The sequence below is a fragment of the Rattus norvegicus genome, chromosome 9 (genome assembly GCF_036323735.1).
Source record: "Rattus norvegicus strain BN/NHsdMcwi chromosome 9, GRCr8, whole genome shotgun sequence".
NCBI classification, from domain to species: Eukaryota; Metazoa; Chordata; class Mammalia; order Rodentia; family Muridae; genus Rattus; species Rattus norvegicus.
This window is the reverse complement of record NC_086027.1, coordinates 46,803,476-46,822,805: the sequence shown is the minus strand read 5'-3', so window position 1 is coordinate 46,822,805 and position 19,330 is coordinate 46,803,476. Positions and strand designations below refer to the sequence as shown.

The window sequence follows — 19,330 nt, the reverse complement described above, 5'->3', positions numbered from 1 at the left end:
GCAGGTACTAAACGCCAGACTCTTTAACCTCTAGAACTGTGAGCTAAATAAATACCTTTTCTTTATAAAATTCCTGACCTTGGATCACATGATATGAAAGTTTAGAAACCACTGACACTGAGAATAATTTGGTCCTTGGGAGCTGGGGTCAGACACTTGAGAAGCATCCTCGTGGATGCCATTTGGTACAGTGGAATTGCACCTCTCAGAGCTTGAAACATACTTGTCTGGTACCGTGACTCTTTGGAGAATCTGATTTTATGTTTACTGCAAATCTGCTGAGTATTGGCAGGTGCCCACTGGAGTACTGCACCTTTAAGATACTAGAGATTCAAGGGGACCATAGAAGCGCCTGGTTCTTGACACACGCACCAGCAGTTTCTCCCTTCTTTTCAATAGAGGCAGACAAAGAGACTCTCCTCTGACATAGCATCGAACAATCTGGACACTTATAAGGCTTGAGTTTCTATAGGTCCAGCTGATGACTTGGGTACAACATACTTCTAACTCTTGGTATAGCTTGGAATTTTGAGTGGGTCTCCAAAAGTGTCTGTGGCAGGTCCCCAGTGTGGCAGTGCTGAGTGGCGTAGAAGCAGGGTCTAGTGGGAGATCATGGGGAACTTCCAATGACGGGCAATAATGCTGGTCGTACAGCATGGACACTCACTGGCACAGGCTGCTGTACAGTCATCGATGCATCTGGTCCCCTTCTATTGGTGGCTGTTTCTCTTTCTGCTTCTGTGTGACACAGCCGGGAGCTGGGGGGTGCTGTACCAGAAGCTAGAAAGATGGTACCCCCTCCCTGATAACAGACCTCCAAAAATAAGAGCTAAATATAAGTGTCTCATCATGAAGCACCTACCATCAAGGACTCTGTTATATCCACTCAGAATAGACTAAGACATGTAGAACCATGCCCCGGCTCTCACCACTCCCGTGGGTACCATTTAGTGAAGTCGGGAAGCAAAGGGACACCCTTGTCACAGAAACCCTAGCTGACGTCCGTCCCCTGACATCTTTCAATGTGGTCCTGCCCTGGGCTTCTGATCCAAGGAAGGTCTCACCACCTGCCTCAGACACCAAGGGAAGGCCCACAGCCCCGCTGCCGCCTTTCACCTACCGCGCTGGTCTGCACAGATTCGTTTTCTGGTTTGGCTTTTATATCAACGACTCCATCAGCATGGCGGAAGGAACATTCGGCGAGCATATCGTAAAAGGTCAGCTTCTGAGCCTTCAAGCCATATTTCTGGAGCCACTTCCGGGAGTCCCAGGTGTCTTCTGGACTTTCCTTACTCTCAGCAGGCGTCGTTGGTTCTGGAATCATAGTTCACCAGCCACTCATAACTTGTGAGCAGTTCCTCCAACACCCCCAGCCTCATATTTACCCATCTGAACCATTCCTGCTGCTAGACTACACAGCCTGCACGTCCCTTCGGGAAATGTGCTCCAGCAGGGCTCTTCCTTCTCTCCTCTCGTCCTCCTCTATGAGTGTGAACTGACCTCATGCCAGCACGGCCCAAGCCACGTGTCAGGAAGGCATTGCATGCAGGGTCAGAAGCTCTGCGTTCACGTCTCGGCTGAGCCATCTACTATCTGAGGCAAGTGGCTCAAATGTAATTCATCCATTTTACCACTCTGAGCTCAAGCAAATAGCTTTACCAGCAGATGGAAGATGGTATCCTCTTGGCCTTCTTGGAGAAACTGATTTTATATTTACTGGAAATGTATCCTATGCTGCCAGGCCATTGAAAGAATGCATGCATGCATTCATTCATTCATTCATTCATTCATTCATTCTACTCGGTGTGGGAGAACAGCCAGCGAGCTTCCCTTTTATACACTGCTAGCTAGTGGGACTCCTGATGCCTGAATTTCTACAGATCTAGTTTATGACTTAGGCATAATTCACATCAAACTAGTGATGCTGTGTAGACATGTTTTTGAGAATGCACCTGAAAGTGTATGTGGTAGATGTTTGGTCCCTAGTGTGGCAGTGGGGCTTCTCGTAGGCAGTTTTCAGTATCACTGGCTTCTTAACACTCCAGCAATGTGCACGAGAGTCAGGAAGACTGAGATGGAGACCGAAATTTTGCACTGGTTTTGATCCAGGGTCTAGGGATGGTTGGATCAGGGACCCATTCTGAGTACCTCAATCAGACGCTGCTCAAATTCCTCATGGTGATGTAGTGTTTGCACAAAGCCTACACGCATGTTCCTGTACACCTCAAATCACCTCTAGATCACATGTTGCATCACCCAATGCAAGCAATGCTTACAAATGGCAAACAAATCTTCACATTTCTGGTAAAGTCGCTTATTTTTTTTAAAGAGATTTGTTTATTTTATGCATATGAGTACACTGTCAGTGTCTTCAGACACCCCAGAAGAGGGCATCGGATCCCATTACAGATGGTTGTGAGCCACCATGTGTTGCTGGGAGTTGAACTCAGGACCTCTGGAAGAGCAGTCAGTGCTCTTAACCACTGAGCCCTCTCTCCAGCCCCCCCCCCCTTCCTCCTTAAATATGTTTGATTCATAGCTGGTTCAGCGCTCAGAGCCTGAGACTACAGGGCACTGACTGTCATTAAAGGTAACCTCTGGGCTTGTCCCACTCTCCTTCCTGTTGCTGGGACAAAACACTGAACTACCTGGAAGGGTGTGTGCTAGCTTACCAGTTACAGCCAGTTCCATCATGCTGAGAAGCCATGCCAGGAACTCAAGACAGGAACTGAAGCAGAAACCATGGAGGGTTGTGTCCAAGGCTCACTCACCTTGCTTGCTTTCTTAGACAACCCAGGACCATCTGCTCAGGGGTGGGACTGCCCACAGTGGGTTAGACCCTCCCACGTCAATCCTTAATCAAGAAAATGCCCCACAAACTTGCCCACAGGCAGAGGTAGTTCCCCATTCAAGGTTCCCCTATGCCAGGTGACTGTGGTTTGTATCCAGTGGACAAAAGCTAGCCACTACAGGGTTACAGAGATGACTCAGTGGCTAATGGCATGGACTGCTCTTGCAGAGGACCCCAATCTGGTTCAGCACCTACCTGTACCAGGCAGGTCATATCTGCCTGTAATTCCAGCTCCAGGGAATCTAATGCCCTCTTCTGGCTTCTGAGGGCACCTACACACACATGTACATGTATACACCACACACACACACACACACACACACACACACACACACACACACACACACACACCATTTTCTTTTAATAAAAATAAATCTTTAAGGGGTAGAGAGATGGCTACATTGACTGCTGGTCCACAGGTCCTGAGTTCAATTCCCAGCAACCACATGGTGGCTCACAACCATCTGTAATGGGATCCGATGCCCTCTTCTGGTGTGCCTGAAGACAGTTATAGTGTATTCTCATGCATAAAATAAATAAATAAACATTTAAAAGAATTTTTAAAAAAACCTAAATCTTTCCATGAAAGATTAAATTTCTACTGGGCTTGCCATATTTAAGGAGCCGTATAACTAGAATAGGGCCTGGGGAAATAAAGCGGCTTGCTGCCAGTCAGTCCTCAGTGATCTGGAAAGAAGCTGCCCAGGACCATGCCGGATGCGCACGTCCTCGTGTTATAATACAACTCCTTGGAAGAACTCACTCAGAAACCTATTGGAGTCAGAAGTGATCAGAGAAGCTGGCTTCCGCGCTCGAATTTGAAGCCAGTATGGCCCCATAGCCCCTCTGAGTAGCATCCTCAGTGCCAGCAGGTGACTTCCTCCTGCCTTTCTCAAGGAATTCAAATCAGAAGCCTCCCAGAACATCGGGCCCCCTTCGGCTTCCCCAGGGAGTGCCTGGCGCCACTGCAAGCCACCAAAGGAAAATGTGGCTGGGTTTTGTGGGGGACATCAGCCTCCTTGGAGAAACTCTCCTATGATTTCTCCAGTCCTTTTTTTTTTAAGATTTATTTATTTATTTTGTGTATGAGTACACTGTAGCTGTCTTCAGACACACTAGAAAAGGGCATTGGATCCCATTACAGATGGTTGTGAGCCACCATGTGGTTGCTGGGATTTGAACTCAGGACGTCTAGAAGAGCAGTCAGTGCTCTTAACCACTGAGCCATTTCTCCAGCCTGATTTCTCCAGTCCTTAATTGCTCTCTGTGTCTTGGACACCTCTTTGTTCCTGCCTGTGAAGCTGGTTCCTCTCTTCTCTTTTCCTTGTTCAACCAGTGTGATGGGAAATAAACCACGTTCAGTGGTTTCCATGGCAACACACCCCCTTTTGCTCTGTTTTGGGGGGCTGCCTTCTTAGAAAAAGATGAAGGCCCTTCATCAAGAGTAAGTCCAAATTTATGACAAAAAGAACCTTCTGGAAGTCATCAAAACCGGCCCTAGCAAGGATGTTTAAAGAGCCCGAGATGAACCTTCACCCTTCAAGTTCATGGAGGACAGAGGGTGAAGCTGCTTCCGCTTTCCGGCAGAAGTCAGACTCCCAATTACACGCTAAAAGGGGTTGAGGGCCCCTTCCAACCTGAGCTTCATAGAGGACATCAGTGCAGCCAAGCATTCAAGGCAGAGAGCTCAGATGCATCAGAGCTAGAGAGGTGAGAGGAGAGGGAAGCTGATTTTCATGTTCATTTCATTCACTGCTAATTACACCAATTAGTGACGGAGCCTCGATAGCCTGAGGGGGGGAAAGGAGAGGGGCAGCATCTGTTCATTATCGCACTGACAGAGGGATCCTTTCTCGGTTCTCCCGTGGTTATTTTAATTAGGAGTGTGTATGAATCCTTGCCTTTGGAGCCTCCACTCGTGCAGAGGTGTGAGCTCACGGCGATGCTGATCACAGGGCCCTCCTTATCCACTCCAGGAGGGAAGCACAGAATTTCCCTGCCTGTCCCCTCCGTCCTGTGGGTTAGTCGCAGAATATTTTCCAGGCACGAAGCCAAACTTACCAATGCTTTTGGAAACCATCATGGTTTAGCCAGGGTCGTGATAAAAATGATATTGGGTACAGTTCACCCATCACTACTCCCTCTGACACTTATGCACCCTACCCTCAAAGTCAGATCCTCGAGGGGGTACCATCAAGGATTTACTACCCCCGAGACTGCACCCTCTACCCTTGTCCACTGAAAGCTACTCAACTGCCACCTCATTCCTGTTATGCTAGGCCATGTGCCTTTTCAGGGAACTGCCAGACAGGGAGAGCATCGTCAATCTGGTGATTCTCCCAGTGAACTCCACATGCTTTGCCCCCACTGAGCACCGATGGCTGCTACTCAGAAAGGCTCCTTAGGTAAAACTCTGGGGAGGGGGGACCTAAAAACTTGGAGATTACTAATGACCTTGTTTTAAACCTGTTTTAGAGCATGGGCGGGGGTGGGGTTGGGGTGGGAGGCTCACCACAAACAGGATCCATCCCAATCCTCTATTGGGAAACCCCAAAGTATTTCATCCCAGCGCCTTTCTGTCCAGGGCTTGTGCTCTGCAGACCAGGGCGCAATACATGCTGGAAGTGGGGGAGGGAAGGAAGAGGGAGGGCACAGAACTAAGGACAGCTGGGAACAGAGGGAGACAAACAGAAACTCTAGGATAATCCAGTCCCTCCCACTGATGAGGTGGGTTGACCCCTTCAGCAGACCTGTGGTTCCTCTAAAGGTGGGATGAAACCTGCTCAGGGCAGAGGCCGGGGGACAGGCAGTGACACTATGACATTAAGACAGAAGTCACCTTTGAGCAGTTGCACACATCTCTGTGCTTGTCTGATATATTTTGCTAATGTGTGCTTGCTAAAGAATCGAGCACGCAACACATGTGCCCGGCACCTCATGGGTACCACCCGGGAGGAGGGAGATGGAATGCAGAAACCCACCATTACCCTAAGACTGCTTCTCTGCAAAGATGTGGGCTGAGGCCCAGTGGGAGCACCGAGGAGCCTAATGTCAAGTGTGTGCCTGAGAGGGAGCAGGAAGTAGTCTCTGTTCTGAATGGAAGGTCAGGTAAAAGCCTGTTAGAATTTGTAACCTTTAACTTGAAGGGAGATTGAAGAGGGGTGCCAGGGAGCTCTAGGCCTACACCCCCTGATCCTGAGAATATTGTAAATTGAATTTTGTTTGTTGTAGGATGTCGTACAGGTGAAGGGAGGTACAAGATAGAATGAGGCCTGTCCTTGTTCAAGAAGGAAGAATGGGTGGGAGAAAAGTTTTAGAGAGAGGAGGAGACTGGAGGAGGTGGGAGTTTTAGAGAGAGGACATGGAGGCGGATGTTAAGATTCCTCTCTGCACATTTAAAGGTTGTTATGAATATTTTAAGGGATGGATGTGTACAGAGCTTTGTATGTTTAGGTGGGCAATTATATCTTATCAAATGGATCAGAGGTTGTTGTGTTGTGTGTTCTTTCTTGTGGTGAATTAAGTTTAAGGGAGTAGGTGGCAGCTGGGACACTAAGCCACCACGGAATTGAGATGCGTATTTCTGGCATGGTGGAAACCTGCCTTGGGAACTGGATGGGTAGAGAGACTGTTGCCAGGCTCAGAGAGAAGCCATCAGCAGTGTGATATGGGATGGAGCAGAGCAGGTGAGACGCTTTGCTGACTGAGATGAAGATATCTACCAGATACCTTGGGGCACTACGGGGATAAAAGACAGCTTTTTAAATAATTTTATAGCAGCAGTTTGTTTGTTTTTTCCCTCTTGTTAATTATGATAAATCAAAGTATGGCTTCCTTTGCAAAGAAGGGTTCTGTTGCTTGCGCAATTTGCTTTTTCCAGTTCCAGGGCCACTAATTCCTACCCGCCTCTGAGGGTAGAGAAGAAGGTGAGGGAAAGAAATGAGGCAGAAAAGAAGCAGGTTTCAAATGAAAAACAAACAAACAAAAAAAGGAACTCGGAGGAGGAACAAGCACCTTCCTTCTGCCCACACTTCTCCCAGTTTCTCTTCTGTTCACCGTCTGGTCGGTGTGTGAGAAATGACTTTCCATGCAGGCAGCATTTCAGCTGGTGGTGGGGCAGCTTCAGGGAACTCTAAACCATAATGTCTGCTCGGCAGTGGGGAGCAATCGTCAGTTCAGGGACAACCCTGCACAGGAATATGAAGAAAGAAGGCCAGATGGTGGGAGGGGAATCACAGACAGCGTGCTTTGATGAGCCCATGACCCAGCAACCATTTCAGGTGGCAAAGTTGAGTACCCCAAGCAACAACTTTTTAAGAAGTGAGACTGTGAGGTGGAGAGATGGCTCAGCAGTTTAAAAGGACCTGGGTTCAATCCACAGCACCCACGTGGTAGCAAATTCTCTTCTGGCCTCCAGAGGTACTGGGCACACACGGTGACCAGACCCAAAAAATAACCCATACACCTACAATTGGAAAAAAAAACTTCTTTAAAAATTGTTTAAAATAGCCAGAGGTGGGGGGTAGGGTGGCGGTGGCATCTTTAATCCCAGCACTAAGGTAAGTTCAAGGCCAGGTCTACAGAGTGAGCTCTGGGACAGCTGAGGCTACACAGAGAAACCCTGCCTCAAAAAGCACCACCAGCAATGTCAACAAATATTCAGGCTGTGGCAAGTTAAGTGGACACATGAGGTTAAGGAGACAGGGAAGAAAATGTATAAGTGGACTTTGGGAAATGGTGAGACCTGGAGCTCATGGAAGTGTGCAATGAAGACTAGGGTAGCAGTCATTTATTTACAAGTGGTGACTATCCCTCTGATTTCCTTCATCTAGAGCAGCGGTCCTCAACCTGTGAGCTGTGTAACCCCCTCAGAGGTCGCGGATCTGATATTTACATTACAATTCATAGCAGTAGCAAAATTACAGTTCTGAAGTAGCAGCAAAATAGTTTCATGGTTGGGGGATCACCACAGGATGAGGAACTGTATTAGAGAGTCGCAGCACTAGGAAGGTTGGGCACCACTGGTCTAGAGTCTGCACGAATGTCTTGTTTCTAAGAACTTCCATTCTTGGATCTTCCCTTTTCTCCACAGTGTCAACTGAAGCGTGAAGCACATTTCTGAGGTCCTGGTCTTAGCTCTATACTGCTACGAGGGGATAACCATGACCAGAGTAGCTTATGGAAGAGAGTTTTGATGGGGCTTGCTTACAGCTTGAATCCAAAGGGTTAGCCCATGTAGGATGATGTCATTATGCAGCGAGGCGGGTCCAGGATAAGGCAAAGCCTATCATTGGATGAGAAGGAAGGGTAGGTGGAGAAAATGTCTAGGAAGGAGGAAGAGGAGGAGGAGGAAGAGGAGGAGGAGGAGCCAAGACAATCAAGGTGGAGACGATGGAGCAGGATAATCCAGATCCAGGTGGATTAAGTCAATTTTATCTTATCCAGGTGGGCAGTTTCTATCTTTATTCATTGGCAGTGAATTTATTGTGTGGATGTATTGTGGATTGAGAATTTAACTATAAATCTGATTGTTGGGTTTACCGTTTATTGAGTCTTGATTTTACCAGGTAGCTGGGAGTTTATACTTTAACTACCAGGGGGCAGTTGCTGGGAGTGTGGGCAGAGACTGTGGCAGGGAGCTGCGATAGGCCAGCTGCTGCTGGACTTCTAGAACCATGATTTTACTGGGTAGCTGGAACTAGAGAGTTTGCAGCTAGCAGAGAGCCTCCGGGAGAGATACCAATCTGAGATAAATTGGCGCTTGTTCAAATGACCCTCTGGAGCCAGAACTAGCAACCGCCAGGGTATGCACAGGTACCGGTTCCACCGCTTTTTTAATTTTTACCACAATAAGTCCATGACCATCATGGGGGGGAGCATGGTGGCAGGCATGCAGGCATGACTGGACAAGGAGCTGAGAGTTCACATCTGAGCTGCAAATTGCAGGCAGAGAGGGAGAGCAAGGCTAGGCTTCCTCCAGTGACCCACCTCCTCCAACAAGGCCACGCCTCCTAATCCTTCCCGAACAGTGTCAATAGCTGGGGATCAAGCATTCAAGCATGTGAGCCTTTGAGGGCCACTCTCATGCAAACCACCACAGTCCCTTTGTATCTTATCTCTGCTGCTCTTCCCAGTGCTAACATGCAAAACACTGCTGAGCCTGAGGCAATGTGCGTTTGTGTGGAGGTTGGCTCCAAAGTATTATAATTTAGTTTTTACCCTGAGGTGCATGCTCCCATGCCCTCCCATGTTGGGAGGTTATTTTCCCCATATTGAAATCTCCCAAAACCCTTGTTAAAAATAAATCTACTCTAAGTACATAGATTTACTCTGGTGTCATCCCATGAATTTATGTGTCTGTGTTTTCAGAGACTTTCTCTGTGCAGTCCTGTCTCAATGGAAACTCGCTTTGGAGCTCCAGTTGATTTTGAAGTCCCTGTCTTCCAGCCTCAGCCTCCTACGATGCAGAAACCACAGAGAGGTCTATGCCACTACACTTTGGCCTTTACAAACCCATCTTTTGCAGGCCTTCATTATGCAAGAGCACGCTCTTTCTTAACCACTGAGCTGTCTCCCCAGTTCTCTTTGCATTTTTAAATTTAGTTTTCTGAATTGCCTGCATTTTGCTCTTTACAAACCAAAGCAGCTGGAGAGATGGCTCAGTGGTTGAGAGCACTGGCTGCTCTTCCAGAGGTCCTGAGTTTAATTCCCAGCAACCACAACCATCTGTAACGAGATTTGGCGTCCTCTTCTGGTGTGTCTGAAAACAGCTACAGTGCACTCATAAATAATAAACAAACAAATAAAATCTTTAGAAACTGTGGCACAGATAGCATGTTATCAAGAGGCACATGGCAGCAGTGAGCAAAACCAGCTCTAATACATCTCTGACTGCACTCCTCCATGTCTCAAATGCCACTCAGGACTACAACAAAATCTTGTTGGTTATTTAATATGCAAAATGACCGTCTTCTGTCTCCATTGGTTCAATAAATACTCTCCCACTTACTTTGTCTGAAGAGCTTGAAAGAGCCCTGAGGCTCGTGACATCTAATTGACACTTTGAAACGAGTCAATATTCAGAGTCAGATCTGGAGTTTGGAGAGTAAACTCCGGGGCTCTCCTTGTTCGTGACTGAAGCATGACCACCAGGTATGTTGAGGCTCCGTGGCTCTGATGGGTCACAGATGGATGTGGAGAAGATCCCAAGTGAAGAGCCCTTGAAATGTTTGGGCTGTAGCATAATTTTTAAAAAAAAGTTCTGCTTCCTCAAGCTTGGAAAAGTTATTTAGTTTTCTATGACAAAGGAGGCCTAGTTTTTGTTTCAGAATCCTGCCTGGATCCTACACAGAGGGAGTGCCCTGGTGAATGTGCCCGCAACAGAGCAACACCCCCTCCTACACTTTATAGCAGCCCTGTGTGGAGGCATGGATGACCACAACAATGCCTTCATTGTAGCGTATGTAATCGTGGTGGTTGTTTGCAGCTAACGGTGCACAACCTCATCCAGTCGCAGCCTAACTTCAGGTGGCGTTTATCACTTCGTCAGTAGCCCGTGCTAATGATGAGCTCAACCTCTGTGTGCCTAAACACGTGCTTTGCCCGTGTGTATACACGGGCGTGTACGAGCACGTGTGGAGAAGCCAGAAGCCAATATTGACACTCTTCTATCACCTTTTTATTTTTTTATTATTTACTTACTTATTTACCTATCTATTTTTTGAGACAGGATCTCTCACTGAATCTAGAGCTCACCAGATTCCAAACTGAATGTCCGTTGTTTTCCCTTCACAGATTGTTCTGGCTGAGACTTCCAGCGCCCTGCTGGATAGCGGTGCCAAAAGTGGGCATGCTGTTCTATGTCCTAAGAAAGGAACATAGTATTTGCCTCTCGTATATTGCCAAGTGTTATATTACAAATGGTCATTAATATGTTCTCATCATTAGCTTATTTAGATTTTCTGTTCTTTCATGGTCTACTCTTGGAAGGCTGTTGTCTAAGGGATCTGTCCACTTCCTTCAGGTTCTCCCAGTTGTCCCAGGTGACCTTGGTCACACTGTACCTTTCTGAAGTGTCAGTTGTAATGTTCCTCTTATGCTCTCTGGCCTCATTCATTGATGTCTCCTGTCCTTTTCATACTCAGTCTAAGACAGCGTTGTCTGTCTGAAGACTCGGCTCTGATTTGCAGATCTTTGGTGGGGTTTACTGTCTGCTCTGTTCTTCAAGTTCACGTGGGTTTTTGGCTGCTCCTCCCATCCTTAGCTCCTGTGGTCAGGGTCAGTGGCAGGCGTCTCAGACCTTTGCACTTCTCTACACACGCTCATCTGGACAATACTTCTGCCGTAGGCTGTGCCTCCCTCTTCTTTTGTTTCAGGGGAAAAAATTAATTTCCTTCTCCATTTTTATCCAAGCTCCACTGGTTATTCAAAAGTGAGTTGATTACTTCCCACGTACGATGTCATGGTTGTCTGAAAGTTTCAGGTACCGTCATGCAGGGTGGCAAGGACGCAGCCCCATGCGCGATCAGAAACTTGTTTAAAAAAACTCTGAGGGGCTGAGGAGATGGTGCTTAAGAGCACTGGCTGCTTTTCTAGAGGACCCAGGTTCGGTTCCCAGCACCACATGGTAGTGCGTAGACATCTGCAACCCCAGCCCCTGAGGACCTAATGCTCTCCTCTGGCCTCCCTGGGTGCCAGGCATGCATGGGGTGCAAAGGTATACTTGCAGACAAAATATTCATAGATAGATAGATTATAGGTTATAGGTAGTAGATCGATAGATAGATAGAAGATAGATAGATAGATAGATAGATAGATAGATAGATGATAGGTAGGTAGGTAGATAGATATGTAGATTTAAAGAATACTCTTGAGTGTGTGTGTGTGTGTGTGTGTGTGTGTGTGTGTGTGTGTGTGATTTTCCTGGTAAATGGATCATGGTTTTTTGAGGGTTTTTTTTGTTTTACTGTTTTTTTTTTTTTTTTTTTTTTTTGGTTTTTTTTTTTTTTTTTTTTTTTTTTTGTAGCTGAGGACCGAACCCAGGGCCTTGCGCTTACTAGGCAAGCGCTCTACCACTGAGCTAAATCCCCAACCCCGGATCATGTGTTTCTTGAGCATGAGTCTTGTGGATGACGACATCATATCTCAACATCCAAAGGTTGGGCATGCCTGCTAGGTGCATGTTGATACATGGAGTCATATGTCACTTCCATAATTTCAGCCCTGGGTGGCACCCGGATAAAAAGGAGGATGAGTCTGTCGTCAGCATGCAGTCATTGCTTCAGCAAAAAAGGGCAACCCAAGCCCAGATTTCTTGATCATGCCTATGGTGCATTGCTCAGAAAGAACGAAGACAGGTGGGCCAGCTGTCCTCACAGGCCACCCCTGTGACCTAGAAAGGCCCGCTGTCTCTTTCACAGTCACCAGCCTGAGATCAGACATTGGAGGATTCTGTCTGGCTCTGACAGAATCACAGTAAGTGATTAGTCTCAGGATGTGGCTCCCTGGTCACCACTGCCACCAACCTGTTACAACCTAAGCCAACAACCTGCCTGGACCAGCCTGACAACTAGACTATAGTCAAGGCACACAGTACTGTGGGATGCCAGCCAAGGAGGTGAGTCCCTGACTCAGGACCATTGCAACTACCACAGGCAATGCCAGCTGGAATGGAGGTCGAAGTGTCCCACGGGGACATGTCTTCGAGCACTACAACTGTTTCAGAGGTCCCATCTCTGGCAGACCAGGATAGAAGCCATTGGAAGACGCCTAGGATGAGTTTTGACCAGCCAAGCACTCAACTCTGGGACAGAATCTTGTAGATCCAATTACCCACATCAAATGGGGTTTTGGGGTCATGCTGTGGGGTTCATGGTTAGGGTAATGTTGGTGAATGTGGTTCCCTAACCATCTTGGCATATGGTAAATAAGTGACCTCTGAGTTTCACAGCTGTGAGTACCCACACAGTCTTGGGTGTCTGAAGCCGGTCACACAGGTGGCAGAGATGTAACCTAAATCTCAACTATGTCCCCTGGGACACAATTCTCTACCAGGTGGTAGTAAAATGGCTCAACACCCCATCTCTAACCACTGGCTTGATAGTAGTTGTACCCGGCCATTCCCCAGAGCTTGCTAAGTCTTCCTCCCTGCTCTGCAGCTAGGGTTGAAGTAGGGGTGATGGGAGGAGTCAGGCCTAACACAGTTCCAGCTGCCCATCCGACAGGTGGTAGGCTGGCTGCAGGTGTCACGTAGCTTTGCTCAATGCTGTTTCGCTCTGGCTCCTCTGTACTGGGTTTCAAGTCTGAGGCCTGGGTTTAAATCTTTCTCTTGCCCCCCCCCCCCGTCAAAGAGGCACCCCACTCTGGGCTACTTAGAGTAGGAGCAGTGATGAAGGCCCATCCACCTAGTTTTCTTGTGATCGCCGTAATGAAAACTTTGACCAAAGCAATCTGGGAGAGGGAAGCATTCAGCTGGCTTGTATGTTTACATCATAGTCCCTGTGCAGTGGAAGACAGGAGAGGGGCTCAAAGCCAGGACCTGGAGACAAGAGCCAAAGCAGAGGCCACAGAGGACCACTGCTTAGTGGCTCACTTTCTCTAGCTTGCTCAGCTACTTACAGAGCCCAGGTCCACCTGCTTAGGGAAAGTGCCGCCCACAGTGGGCTGGGCCCTCCTACATCAAGTAACAGGAAAATGCCCCCAGAGACATGCACATAGGTCTGTCTGATGGAGGCAGTTCTTTAAAGTTCCCCCTCCACAGGTGACTAAAGGTTGTATCAAGTTTATGAAAAGGCTAACCAGCCCAGGGGACATCTCCCTCTGCTTCTTCTCCCTGTCCATTTTGGCTGATTCATTCCTTCTCCCTCTCCTCTCCCTTCCCCTTCCCTCCCCTTCCCCTCCCCTCCCCCTCTCCCTCCCCTGACCCCACCTCTCCCCCTCTCCCTCCCCCTCCCACATCAAAGGCAACCCCTTCTTGCTTCTTTCCCTGCGTCTCTGACTGAATGCCAAGCATTGTGAATTTGATCTTGGTGAGCACTGGACAGTTTTGTGCTGTGTAAATCTTTCTCGGTGCCCTGTTGTGAGATGGAGTTGTGTTACCCAGGAACTGTTTCACATCTTACTTTGATGGCTTCTGAGGAGTACCAGAGCAATGCTCCACTCAGGCCAGACTTTCCAAAGCCATCTTAACACCTTCGTGAGTTACAAAGTTCTTGGACTCTGTCCCTGAGTCTGTGTGAGCGCTATTTTTTTTTTTCTTCTCACTCCTCCCAGTAGCCCCCACCACCCCCCCCCCCGTCGGACAACTTTCTTACAAGTGTGAACTGCTCAGTAGTCAGATGCCTTCTCAAGGAAAAGCCCCTGCATGTCGCCTTGGGCGCGTGGTTCTTCCCATTCGGACATGCTAAGCTGTGAGCTGCAGCTGCCTTGTTCTTTCTAGACTCCATCTCTCCAAACTTAGCAAGTTTGGACAAGCTCCTCCTGGCTTCTTCCTCCGTGCCCCATGGCCTCACAGTCAACTAGGGAGGGCAATGGCTTGCCACCTTTCTGTCCTGTGTACTGCTGCCCCTGTTGCTTGGCATCCACTGCATTTATATTGTTTTGTATATATTGGGGGTGTATGTTATTATCTCCTTAAGGAATTTTTATATCCTGGTCTTGGGATTAGAACAAGTTAATTCTCAATGTGGGCTTTACTGTCCCAGGCATCAGGCTATGAGTCACCCCAGCCAGATATTGCCACTGGCCCCATGGTTACATAAGCAGACTGATCCCTGGCTGGGGTGGGGGCTGGGGGGTTGGTATGGAGGAAAGGTGGGTGTGGTTGTAAATCAGTGACAGGGACCAGAGCACAGCTAGCTTCAGGGACTCTTTGTCTACTTCATCTGCAGTCTACCCAAATGACAATCCGAGCTTTCTGCTCTGTTGCTCCTCCACTCCCACACCTCCACCTCCTGAAGCCTTTAGGCCTCAAGCAGTCAGGCTGAGGGAGTGGCTGCCTACCCACGAAGCAGATGCAGGATCTTCGCCCAAACTGACCGTGGCCTGGGGGGGAAAGGCATAGTCAGACATTCTCTTCATAGATGCTGGGGGTCAAATTTGGGTAAAGGCTCAGGTGACTACCCAACAGAGGGATGGTTTTGGTCAAATTTCCCCTTTCTGATTAATTTTTAAGTGTCTGGTTAGAGTTGTTTTCCTCAGGGGGGGTATGTATATGTTAGGTTGACATAAAGAGTATTTAGAGAGCATTGTTGAATTTCAGACTCACAGGTCATTCCTTTTTTTTTTCTCTTTTACTTTTATGGGGTGTGTGCTTTTGTATATATATTTATTTATGATGCCTCTGTGACATGGGCTGTATGAGGAGACACTGTAGCCTTCAGGGTTATCAAAGCCTACTCCTCCAGAGACTCTCAAAATGTCCAAGCACCATCGCACCTGGACCAAATCAGAATGTCTGGCAGGAGGAGGCAGACAGCAGTAGTTTTATAGATGGATAGCTTTTCCCATCAAGTTTTTGTCACTTGTCAGCAACGTCACCTTGGGCAAGTTACTTAACGCAAAGCAGCGTTGCAGAACCTCACAGAAGCCCTCGAGAACAGCCAGGGAGGGGGATTCTGGTGAAGAGCCCGGACACATAAGGCTGGCTGTTATTACTTTCTCCTACAAGAAAGCCGATTTAAGAATTCCACCAACTTAAGAATTCAGAGGATGCACGCACCAATTCCCTTAACGTTGAAGGAGAAAGTGAGGACTCACTGGGAGCAGATTGTGCGTTCTTTTCCTTAATGTCTGCAACAATCTCCCGGACTGATAATCTCTTCGTGTTAGAGAAGAACAAACTAAGACCGAAGGAGAACAACCTGGGCCAGGCTTGTAGGGATTTGGAAGTAGGATTTTCTTGCTGCAAAACTCCTTCCCTCCATTGTGAACATGCTTTGGTAATAAGAAGAAAGAGAGAAAAAAATATTTCTTGCTGCCTCCTTACTCTTTACTGACAAAGATACCCCGAGCTTGCTTCTCCGTGGTGGAAAAGAGTGGTTAGACACCAAGCCAGCCTCTCATCCTATCAGACCTGATAACAATGGATACAATAGATACAGTGGGAACCGAGACAGCAGTGCTCAGGTGAACACAATATCGTTGCTAAATTAAAGGGGCTTTAAGACTGTCCTACTGGCTGTGTGACCACTGGCTGTTTACATAGTCCTTCTGTGCCTTGGCTTTAATACCTACCAAATGTAGACAACAGTGATTCAGTCTAGAGGTTTTGTTTTTAAGATGAAATAAACTAAGCACAACCCCCACCCCTCCAACCCTTATGGGAGCACCTGAAACACAGTGGTGCTCACTCAATGTTTGCCATCACTATTATTAATGTGTGGCAGTTTCTTTCAAATCAAAACATTCTGTGCTGGGGGAAGATTCTTAAGACACAGGGAATCCTCAAGGGGAGTCAATCCATAAGTCTCAGGAAGGCCCTAAAACTTATCAGGTACACAAGGCCCAAGGTTATAAGTGCACACAAGCACTTATAACCCTCAGCCTAGCCAAGTGGAGGAGGTTCTCAGATCTGCAGAGCTGCCTGCAAGTTTGAGTAGAGAGCTCAGGGTTCCAGCTTTATGAATTGTCACCCACTGCTGGTGTGGGCCTTCAGCAACGTGGCTGTCTTTGAGTTATCTCTACTCCTATAAACTCTCAGAACAGCTGTCATTGCCACTTAGAGCATGAAAGGCCTCTAAAGGCAGAAATGCAAGTACATTTTAGTAACTTCCTTCTAAGACTGGTAATATAAACCCTTACAGACCCTCTCTCTTCCAAACACATCTAAGTTTCTTGTCTGGCCTGAGTCTGCATTCAACAGTGAAGTAAGTTCCCGAGTCTCAAAGAAGAGCAGTGGCCTTAAGTTAGAACCATGGTGAGTGTAGCCTTCCTTGCAGTTAGGTGAGGGTGAGTGGGTGGTGGCCTGCCACAGTCAGTTTGGGTGGGATTCAGTCTATAAGCAAGGCTAAGTCGAGCTGACCCATCCCTGAGTTCTCTCAGTCTCACTGTCTCTGTAAAAGTAACACATGCCTCACCAGGATAGTGGTGCACGCCTTTTATCCTGGCACTTGGGAGGCAGAGGCAGATGGATCTCTGTGAGGCCAGCCTGGTCCATACAGTGAGTTTCAGGACAGCTGGGCTGTCTGTGCCTCTGACTAAGCTTGAGTTAGTCACCTATGCATCTTCTTTTTAAATATCCTTACTCTTCGGGCTCCAGTGTTCATCTCTGCATAGCTAGCACAGATGAATAAATGCAGCAACCGGAATCCCCTCCCTAACTGATAAATGATCAAGTTCAACATTTCAGTGGAATTCCTCATGCCTGCACCGCAGGGGATATCTGGTCCAGCCTTCAGCAAGAATCCTGCCGTGTCCATCCAGACAGAAGCCTCCTTATTCACTGAATCACCTTTTAATGCTTTCCCATTGACAGGCATCCCTCTACCCCCCCACTATGGATGTCTGTGCTGTGTACAGAACTGAGCCCAGGTCTATGCCAAGCCTTGTTTCCTCCTCTTGCTATATACACAGTTACTGAAGAATCTGCCTTTATGGTTTTAACAACTGTCCAACTCTGGTACTTCTTTGGGAATGAGTACATGCATGTGTGTATACATATCCACACACACACACACACACACACACACACACACACACACACACACACCGCAGCTCCAGAGACTCTCCCCAACGCCTTAGAGATGAGCTAAGGAGCTCTCCTGTTGGAGGACTCCAATCCCTCTACCTCTATCCCCAGCCACCAATGTTGCTGAGTCTGTTGCACTACAAACTTATACATAAACAGCACCTACTGCAGTCTGCTGGGGACACATTGGGCTGAGGAGCCGGCTGAGGAGCCTTCTCCACCAGGCTCCGGACCTGAGCCAGTGTGCTGCAGGCTTCCTCCATTTCTCTCCAGATGAGGAACACATCCTCTCTGACGCCGGCCCCTGCAAAGGGAAGTACAGTGTGAGCAGGTGGCTGAGACAGACCCCAAAAGTCTGCCGTGTCCGAGCAGGCACAGCATGTCTCCGCTGACTGAGAGCATCTCTGAACAGCCAGTTATATTCTCCCCTGCTAATCTCTTTCTGAAGATCAAGACTAAGACTCCTCAAGGGAGCCAGGCATGGCACCCGTTGTACCCATGATACAATAGTGGTATAGGCGTTATAGGTGTAACTATCCTCTATTTGGATTTGAGGAGGACAGACATGCTTGGTAACTACAAATGCAGGCAAAAAGAATTCCTGTCTGAGGAGCTCACAGGCCCGGGGTGAACCTACTACTAAATAAACCTAGTATCAAACTCCCTCTAAATTCACATCTCTATACCCGCAGATTAGTGCAGCTCTCTGACCTCATCTGAGAAGTTTCTTTATTAACTAGGATAAGGAAACTTGCAACTGGCCAAAGTGCAGAGAGTAAATGTTTATGGAGTGTTGGGCCACAAGTGGAACATCTGTGTCACACTCTGCCTCTAAGGCTCAGGGAGCACTGAAGAGGAGGGGGCAGGAAGATGGGAAGAGGCAGAAGTTAAGAAGGACATGTCGAAACACTATCTTCTGGACAAGACAGGACCTCTGCACTCATGAACTCACAGTGGCTGTGGCTTCCTCCACAAGACCTGCACAAGATCAAGCTGGTTAACCTTCTTAGCATGGGGTGGGAAGCGGGCACCTGAGCCCCCATTCCTGACTGAAGAGGTATTAGCATTTGAAGGTCAGTCAGCTTTAAGGTTTTTAGACCCTGGTAGGTCAGCCACACTCTGACAGATGTCACCACATGTATGAGCATAGAGGCAGCATAAATTAGACGCCATGGGTTATAAACATGGGGGGAGGGGAAGAGGGGACATAAATTCCCTGCTTCTCGAGAAAATTCTTTCCTTCTCCTCTCTGTGTTTCTTCTCCCAGGAATCTAGAAGTCCCACCCTCCTCCCCTGCCCAGCCATTGGCTATTGGCTCTTTTATTCATCAATCAAAAACCAATTGGGAACAGAGGCCTTCAGCATCTAGACAAGCAGATTCCCGATTTGGGTGCTGAATCAAGACAAAGCATTTGGACCAATTCCCGACACATGTGGGTGCTGGAAATTGAACCTAGGTCCTCAGGAAGAACTTTCAGTAATCTTAAACATAGGGCCATCTCTCCGACCCAACGTAAGAGATCTTAAGTACATCAGAGTAAACATTCTGGCTATAGTAACTCCTATAATTTTGTGAGATGACGTCCTCCACATGGTTTTTCATATACCTGTATTAGTTCTTATAACTATGTAAGTCTACCATTATCTCAAAAGGTTTTTTTTTTTTTAAAGTCAAGATCCATACTTCATCTTGTTGCAGTCGCATCACAGCACTTCTCTTCTCTGGGGTAGAGTCACGCTAGATTGAAGGCAGCTTCTAGAGTGACAAGTCACACATCCTGACTAGAGCTCAC

The 19,330-nt window shown here is 47.6% G+C and overlaps 1 protein-coding gene across 13 annotated transcripts in view; it reads right to left on the bottom strand.

Moving 5' to 3' along the window:
* Positions 1–19,330, bottom strand: part of Vwa3b (von Willebrand factor A domain containing 3B) — a 169,130-nt gene that overhangs the window by 92,631 nt on the left and 57,169 nt on the right. For all 13 annotated transcript variants that reach the window (XR_010054626.1, XR_010054627.1, XR_594349.4 and 10 more), the window contains 2 exons: positions 17,704–17,841; positions 1,121–1,314 (listed from right to left, as the gene is read on the bottom strand). Coding sequence is in view for 5 of the 13 variants with exons in the window: in XM_039084535.2 (XP_038940463.1) it covers positions 1,121–1,314; positions 17,704–17,841 (332 nt within the window). In the remaining 8 variants the exon portion in view is untranslated. The remainder of the gene's footprint in view (positions 1–1,120; positions 1,315–17,703; positions 17,842–19,330) is intronic.